This window comes from Trachymyrmex septentrionalis, unplaced genomic scaffold (genome assembly GCF_001594115.1).
Source record: "Trachymyrmex septentrionalis isolate Tsep2-gDNA-1 unplaced genomic scaffold, Tsep1.0 scaffold32, whole genome shotgun sequence".
NCBI lineage: Eukaryota > Metazoa > Arthropoda > Insecta > Hymenoptera > Formicidae > Trachymyrmex > Trachymyrmex septentrionalis.
Window position 1 is genome coordinate 1,581,989 of NW_017305485.1, and position 9,103 is coordinate 1,591,091.

Here is a 9,103-nt window from a genome sequence, read left to right on the forward strand (position 1 = left end):
CGTTTAATTTTGCTGCTGTTTCTACCTATGTTCAATGAAAAATTATTCACAGATTTGGAATAATAATTTTTTAAACTATCAAACGAAATATGAAAAATTATTTGTAATAATAATAATAATCTGTTATGTGATCAAAAGTATATTTTATAATCCCATAAAGAGTATCAGGCACAGATAGATTTTAACTTCAAATAAATTCCCATTTGAATGAAACATTTATCCCGTAGGTGGAAATAAAAGTTAATTTTTTTTTCACTTATCCAAACCCTTTGCCTAAATGAAATTTTTATTCGGATAATGCCAGAGCCTGCGATGTGGACTCAATTATAAACTTTATTTTCGTATCTCTCGTCGCTCGTTTGTTTTCGAACTCCCGTTCGCCGACCGCGGGTGGCGTCGTTTTAATCCGTTCTCCACAATCGCGCCCAATCATTGAATCCCTTTGGACGAATCGGAGTGTCGACGGGTCGGTCTGTGCTACAAAATTAAACGACGCCAGTCGAATCGCGTTTAGACCTCGGTTGGTCGACTCACCTATATTTTATTGACGTTGCATTTGGACGGCGGGATTGCGTAAATTCGGACCAGGCTAGGCGACCGCTTGAAACCCAATTTACACGGTTCACTCTGGACGATCATCCTGGATGAGTCATCCCAAGTGCGTGTGCGTATTGCACGAATGAATTTTCGCTTAAGCGCGTCATCGCAAATCCACTAGCAAATGCAATCCATTTCGTGAAAATTAATTGTGTTTTGAAAAATACAGGCATGAGGAACGCAAGGGACTCGTTCCTGTTGGACCGACCACTACTGATTACGATACATTAGGTTTTACAACAGCATTAAGTTGCTTATTTAGGCTACGAAAGCAATTTAATCCATTTTATAGCAAGCGTGAAACTCGTAATCGAGAAAATTACCTCTAACAGCTGTAACAGTCAAAAGACAAGCTGTATAACTGTTATGAGTAAGCATATCACGCGCGCAAGGCGTGTACACGTTCAGATAACCAACAATTTTTCTTCTTTTGTTACGGAAGAAATTCGCTGTGTGTGTTAATTTATTTAATGTTAAAAAAATGTTTTATTTTCTATGTAAAAATATAAAAAAATTTACTATGTATCGTTATTGAGATATTGTAAAGTTGATATTAAAATACGTTAAATAGAATGAAAACCTATAGAATCGCAGGAACGTGCTTTATTTATTTTTTATTTCGCAATAAAAACTAATTATTGATAAAAAAAAAGTCAACATTTTCACACTGAGAAATGAAATTAACAGCGATAATTTATGATGTGTACCATTTTCGAAACTAACACAAGATTGACGAGAACATGTATCACTGCAATGATGAATGATAAACGCATGTCCCTTTCAGACAAATACGAGTAGAGAATTGAGGCATTCAAAAGCATTGTTGATCCAATTTAGCAAAAAAAAAAAAAAAACGTGAACTATGCTGTTTTCAATACAAATTCAATTGTAAATCACTTTCATAGCCTGTACCAATCCTTCCATTTGTTGCAATATATGTATCAATTTTTCATGATAAGCTGCCATATGGAAAAGTTGTTGAAAGATACATATTTAATAGCTTTATATGTATGTTTTATATAAAAAAATAAATATACTAATATATTTTTAAACTGATAAAAGAAGAGGGGGAGAGAGAGAGAGAGAGAGAGAGAGAGAGAGAGAGAGAGAAAACGTGATTAGCACATAGCGATCAGGAAGCAAAGTTAGTATTTATATCTTGGATTTTATAAGTATCTGTATTATCATAATCCCAATTATAATTTGTCAAATTATTATTTACACCATTGGCGCAATTATAAATTTATAATTTTTTCAAGTCGTCTATCGACACGATACGAAACGTGCGAATTTACTTTTAACGCGGGGCGGCACGGAACAAAGGGACAAATACCCGCGTGTAATGCAGTTCGATCTTGTGCGTGTGCATGATGATGCGGTACAGACGTGGAATACTATGCGGCACAGGGATTATCGAACGTATTGAAACCAAACCCACCTGATTCTTCCAGCAGCAGTAACGGAGAGGCTTAGCGGCGGTTCGCGTAATCGCCGACATTATCGGCATAATTATTGTGCTCTCTCGTTGCTTCGCTAGCGCGCCTAATCGATCTGTATTGGCATAGAGCCGCATCTACGATGCTCAATAAGAAGCAATTAGGATCCCCACTATCGTTTGCTAAAAATGAGAAATTATACCGGGCTGGTAGATGTTTCAGATGGTTCAGTTCTCGGCAAACTTAGCGCACAAGCACTTGAACGATTACACCAACGTGGGGCAGTCGATACATGAAACTCTCACCCAACACGGGTGATAATCAGCGCTACGGAGATAAAAAAAAGACCGTGTAATATACAATTACGGTTAATTAACCGAGACGATCGATGCAACTGAACGTAAAGTCTTGTATTCCAAGCGAGTGACGGAATCGGAAGTGGATTTGCCGTCACGCGCGATAAATGCTGAATACCGGACAGTTATTAGCCATCGCGCAGTTTATCGATTCCGAAGTTATGGATTTGTAACTGGATCCGTTTTTACGTTTATGCCATTTGCCATTAATTGGCCGCTCGTTACTTTTTCCTTCCAAAAAATGATAAACGAGTGTACATAAGGAAATGGTTAGTTTCCAGCATCCCTATCTAATTGTAATATAAAAGATCCATCGAAATATTTATCCAAGTATTCATCACAAAAGTCAGTCATCGGCTCACAATGTTTTTTCATGCGCGCAGATAAACATAAATCTCACGCAGACAATTTCTACGGGGAGAGAAACGTGGTGTAAACGTAATTTTATAGTCTACATCACCCTACTTCGCTTTATCCTGTCGAACGAGGAAAAGCGTTCGCAAAACGATGGGCGTGCGGAAACGCGTGAGCTTATCGTCCCTCCGAAGAAGCGCAGCTTCCGAATCGAAATCATTTTTATCTTTCTGTTACAGGCGACGGACAATACTTTCGGGTCAGGCCGAGCAATAGTTCCGTGCTGGAAGGCGGCGAGGTGACAATTTCTTGCGAGGTGGGAAACCGAGTCGGTACCGTTCAGTGGGTCAAAGACGGATTTGCTTACGTCATACAGCAGAGTGAGTATAATAAATTGAAATATAAAGTTGTATTATCGTGTGTGACTGTTCCTTTTTCAAATGTCACTTTTCTAGAAAACCACAAATTCACTGCTTCACGAGGAAGTACTTTTTTCCCCCACGAAAATATCGATGTATATCAGTTAATGTTCAATTATGAGATATTCAGAATGGATAAAAAAATTTTTGATTAATAGCCAGAAAAATGTTATTTTTGGGTTTGACTATTTATTATTCTTCAAAAACTATAGATTTCAAAATTCAGTGGAATCTAATTTATCGAATAGCGTGTGTGTGTGTGTGTGTGTATTAGTTAGAGAAGGATCGTTACTTTCTGATTTCCTTTTTAATCCCCTTAATTAAGCGCCAATTACCCAGAGAAAACTGATTAGACCATTTTTTGTCTGGCATTAACACTTTGAATCTTGAAAAGCGTGAAATACGAAAGTATTGGAAAATTACAATAAAGACTGATTACATTTTTTTCAGAAAAAAACATGAGTTTCAGATCAGATTTTCAAAATGTAATACTATAGATTATAAACGTGAATTTGGTAATATTATATGCGGTGGACAATTTAAGAAAAATTTAAAGTTACATTTGTTTGTAGAATGAAATTTATCTGTCCATACCATTCGCATTGGTCTCTGATAAATCCACTTAAAAAGAGAATGATCCGAAAAGTCGTTTGATATAATATAAATGTTTCGATAATAACAAAGATAAAATGCATACAGAGTAAACTGTGCTTGTTAAATTCGGTAAAGACAGGTAATCCTGTTTGTACAATTAACGCCGCGGGAAAACGCGCTCCTGTCTAAATCTACCAATTAAAACCACGCACAAAAGCTGCTTATATTTTCAATAGGAAATTGAGTTTTCGCTTTACGCGGGATTGTTTTACACAGAAATTTTTGGAAACACATTAACGCACTAATCAAGAACCAATGTTATCCAACATTGTTTTCTACTTTTACGAATTTACAACGCTGTATATATTACGATTACACGCAGTCCACAAATACGTACACGAGGTGATTGTAAAATTTATTTTTTACATATTAAATTTTAAGCTTGATATATTAACTAAAATCTTGTTAAGGAAAGAGAATTTCAATTTATTAATATCAATTTTTCTTTTTTTGTAGAATTTTCTGGATAAGAGAAAAAATATCAGACACATACAAATGTAGAATTTTTTATCTCATTAAACTTTAAAAATATGTGAAACTTTTAATTTAATTTTCAGACACACTAATTACTTAATAAAAATTTCCTACGAGTAAAATATTTTAATATTCTCGATAGTGCCCTTTTCAATTTATCGACTAGACTAAATATTATATTAAACTGTTAAATATTTTATTCATAGTTTACAGAATGTTCAAAATTAAATGATTCCGCAAGGCGGAAAAATCTAATACGGATGGAATACAGAATTAAGAGATGGCAAGAAAATTTTGAAATTTATCTCTCTTCTTTCTATACGCTTTACATATAGGTATCTATAACTTTTACGACCTTACTTAAAGAACGCAGTAACGTTGTGGATTTATTATTTAAGCGTGACTGTAAAGAACCTCGTCCGAGAGCGAGACTATCAACGGCGAGTGGTTAATTACTCAGCGGTCTCGTCGGCTTCCGCCTATCCGTAATCGCATCGTTTTGCCGAGAGTGCTCGCATACCGATCGAATAAGCGCTAATAAACAGAGCTAAAATTAAAGCCGATGTATTAGCCGCGTATTTGCGCGATCATGAATTACAACACTTAGCCAAGAGATAGAAAATGTTAATCAATTATCTATAATTTCCATCAATCGATCGTTGCTTGCGAACAGATAGTGATATAATTCAATGCATAACGATCCGTGAATTGATGTTACAGACGGCGAAATCGTGGGCCATCCCAGGTTGAAATTGATCGGCGATCAGAACGCCGGTATTTTCAACCTGAAAATCACCGACGCGTCTCTGACCGACGACGGCGAGTACGAGTGTCAAGTCGGACGATATCTGCGTGTCAAGCCAATTCGCGCCAGCGCTCACCTAATCGTCACCTGTAAGTCGAAATATGATGAAGTACTGTCGAAAAGTTTTATCCAAGTCCGTCCAAATCGAAAAATGAAAGATAGAGACGCTTCTTTTGGAGCTTCAGATAAGAGTAGCACACGTTCCTTTTATCTGAGAATGTCGACAATCGCGTTTCCTTATTGACTGTCCTCTCTTTTTCGACTGTCATTTTTTATCTAATTAATCCGGGTGCTTTCCATTGTATTTGGTGACACAAGTCGACATAAGTCTTTCTCTTTTTGTTACTCTTTGAATATCGAGAAAAATGAAGAGAATGTTTATGTCGATTTTGTGGAACGTACCCTCTGTCATTCAATAAGTAATTCATCGATAATTCTTTAATATAATAGATTATTAAGTCAAACATGGCGGTTGTTTGCGCTGCTTTTTTTTAATTTCGAACTCTTCTTACTTCCATTTACTCGCAGCACTCACGTCGCAGTAATTTCTCTTAATAACAAAATTAACCGACTACGAGACACGGATATAACGAATACGTGTTTTTTTTAAACGGTGATTTATAGTTTTAGCACTTGTTCTTTTTCGTTTCTTTTCTCCGTCTCATTTATCGAAACGGCGAAGAGGAGAAAGCGTCTCGCGATAATTTGGACAAGTTTAATTTAATCCTTTTGCCGCCGAGAATTTAATAACTCTAACATTTAGTTTCAATGCATTTCCAATTGAATGTTTTTTTTTTATAAAAATAAAAAAAAAATGTTTGAAAATTGTTATTTTGCTCGAACGACAAGATATGAAAATTATCTTAAAATAAAATTTTGTACACGGCAAAAGAAAAGGAAGAATTAAACTGCTTCCCTCTAATTTAAATCTTTTAATCTCTATTAATACAATACAAAGTTTACAAAAAGTATAATTTCGCATCTGATTTTTTACAATTTAAGATAAGATCTCATATCGCTCGCATATTTATTCGTATATTCGTAACAATGAACTCTATTTATTTTTTTTTAAATACGAGGCGAAAATGACAAAACATCCATCTATCGACAGATCTCGGCGGAATCGCGAGGTTCGAAAGATAAACAAAATCGCATGGGCACTGTATGTTAATTAAAATTTTCCGAACGCGACCCGTGATATTCCTCGGCAATTCCGGGGAAATTTCAGACAGCAGTGGACACGAAAAATACTTACTCCTGCTTGGGAATAATCGTGTGACCGAGTCGTTTCGACGATAGCCCCGTACGGGCGTGGTACTTAAAATGCAAAGCGTGCCGTAACTCGAATTACAAACTCAGGATCTCGAAACCGTGCTTAAAGTTAATTTACGCGGTCGTACGGGCGTTACGTTGTGTAACGCCCCGTCACCATCGCGAAAGGTCGACTTTCGGGATTCTCGACGAGGACGGTTGATCACACCGACGATGACCCAAGCGGTACCAGCGTTTCCACACCATCGACGATGTCTCTTCTCTCTCTCTCTCTCTCTCTCTCTCTCTCTCCCCTTGTTGGTAAATTATGCAGAAATTATTAAGCGCGACAATATGCACTCGTCCGACAGACTTCCACGTAAACTAGTTTGGCCAAGTCCGGAACGAAGCTAGTTTTCGTACGCGCGCGACCTTTCCGGCGCGACTACGAAGACAGGGATGACGTGCTCGGTTTTGAGGGATGATGGTTTTAGTATCTGCAGAATTGCGACCTTTTTTGACAGGACCATCGACCGCGCTATTCTTCCTACCCTACCAATGCATACGTCGCATTCGTAGTAGTGCACGCCTCGACTGCTATGGCCGGAATGCAATAGTGCGTTCGTGAGTGCATCACAAAGCTAATTCCGCAACTGCTCCCAGCGCATCAACGGTTCCGATGACAAACGTTCGTTCGAAAATGAATTTTTCTTTCGCGCTTTGCGAAACGAGAACGCTCGCGAGTTGGCATTGATCCATTTATCCGGGGTTCCTCTCGCGATGTAATAAAATTACGTTTCTCCCTCGGCTTGTTTTTTTTTTTTTCAGAAACGGTAGGCGTAATCGGCTACCAAAAATGTTGACGAAATTTTTCTATCATTTCCAAACTCGTAAGTTTTCTCTGTTGTAATTTCACTGAAGAAGACTTATTGGTATAATCGAAACGTTCGATGCATTGTACGTACGTTAATGAATAACTAGTTTTAACCTTTGACCTAATTAATTGCTAGTTTGTTCGAGCCTTTCTACGAATTTTATTATATTTGCATTGCAATCTTTAGTTAGAAAATTGATATTGTTTTTTTTTTATCATCGTAATTATCTTAAAGATAAAACATGCGCGCGGTCTCGGCGGCGTTATTCAGAAAATTACCATATATAAACTGTAACTAGTTTGAATTCTCTGGATCTCAGATCTATGTATAAATTATAGATTAGAGAATTACCATAATAAGGAATTCTCCGAGCTAATGACTTATCTACTGAATTCTTAATGATTTGATGAAAAGGTAGATCTTCTCGACCCACATTTTTCCATGGACAGCATATTAAAAGAAAGAGAAAAAAAAACGCATTTTACTAATCCTACTGTATTTCGCTCTATAAAAAAGTGTCTCAAAAGTCTCCTGTACGATTTTTTCTATTTGTACTTACTAATCATTTCGCACATTGTAATAAAAAAATGCACTAAAGGCTACTTTTCTCACACTCATAATTTCCGTAAATAATATTACGCAAATAATATCATACAGGACTCTAATAAGTGCTAATAATATTATATTATTCCTAATTAGTATTTCTATCGAAATAATAATTATTACTATTATTAACGATGTGTTATGTAATATTAATACGTGTCATATAATAGTAATAATTATTTATACTAAACTAATAATAATAATAATTATTATTATTAGCGACTAATGTCAATCAAGCAACGCTATGAAAAAAAAAAAGAAAATTTTACGCGACAATCTACAACATAGAATATCATTTTTATTACGAGTTTACGGATAAGAAACGAGCAACGTTAAAATGATATTAGCCTTGATGTGCAAATTCTTCTCATGGTAGATAAGTCTAGTTTTACACCTGCGCCGGGCTTTTAATAAAACGGCCATCGTGGGCACGGGCGTATTACTAAGTCGTCATATCCGTCAAATCAATCTTCCTCGTTGCACACGTCCACGTTCATTACGCTCGTATATACCGGTGACGGTGAAAATACGTGGCAGAGACACCGTCGACGATAATCCACGCCGCGGGTCAAATGGATCATCGGTGAAAATCGCGCGTACAAATCTCGAGCGATCGTTAACGAGCGACATCAAGCCGGTAAATTCTCACGCCCGGATGCGCCTATTTTGTAAACGCACGGGCATGTGTGTTTTTCCCGCATATTCACGCAAAAGCGCGTATAAACGCAGAATCAATCTGCGCCGTTAATTACGCGCGTAACGGTATTTTCCCGATCCCATACCGGTAAACGGACATAATTGTATTTCGCTTTACTCTATCGATACCCATGTTCGTCGTCATATTTCCTCTACCTTAATAATTCAAATCGATTTCTCGTTTGTTTCCCGGTCGGCCGCTATTATCACCAAATAGCGAAGTTATCCTGTCACGGACAGACTTACGGGCATCGAGCGTAACAGGTTCGTGAAAATAATTGTCAGAGAAAAGGTCTTTAACCTTCCACCGTTTGTACAGAGAGAATGAAATGCATTTATCGGATAAAATTAGAGTCGACAGCGCGTCGATATCACGGCAGATATGTCTGATCGATTTTCAACGCTTGCAGAAATTCGAACGAATTCCGTCAATTAACGAAGTTGAGAGAAAAATAAGATATTTTGAATGTTAAGGAAATGAATTAAAATGTATGATATTGGTACCATAGATTATTCAGGAAAAGAGATAATAAACAATATAATGATGAAATATTTTCTCGATTAAAGTATTCAATATACATAT

The 9,103-nt window shown here is 36.8% G+C and overlaps 1 protein-coding gene across 6 annotated transcripts in view; it reads left to right on the forward strand.

The window, feature by feature from the left end:
• The window catches only part of LOC108749978 (nephrin-like), a 320,122-nt gene that overhangs the window by 234,217 nt on the left and 76,802 nt on the right, over positions 1–9,103 (forward strand). For all 6 annotated transcript variants that reach the window (XM_018489096.1, XM_018489101.1, XM_018489103.1 and 3 more), the window contains exons 2-3: positions 2,983–3,123; positions 5,011–5,184. In XM_018489096.1, coding sequence (XP_018344598.1) covers positions 2,983–3,123; positions 5,011–5,184 — 315 coding nt within the window. The remainder of the gene's footprint in view (positions 1–2,982; positions 3,124–5,010; positions 5,185–9,103) is intronic.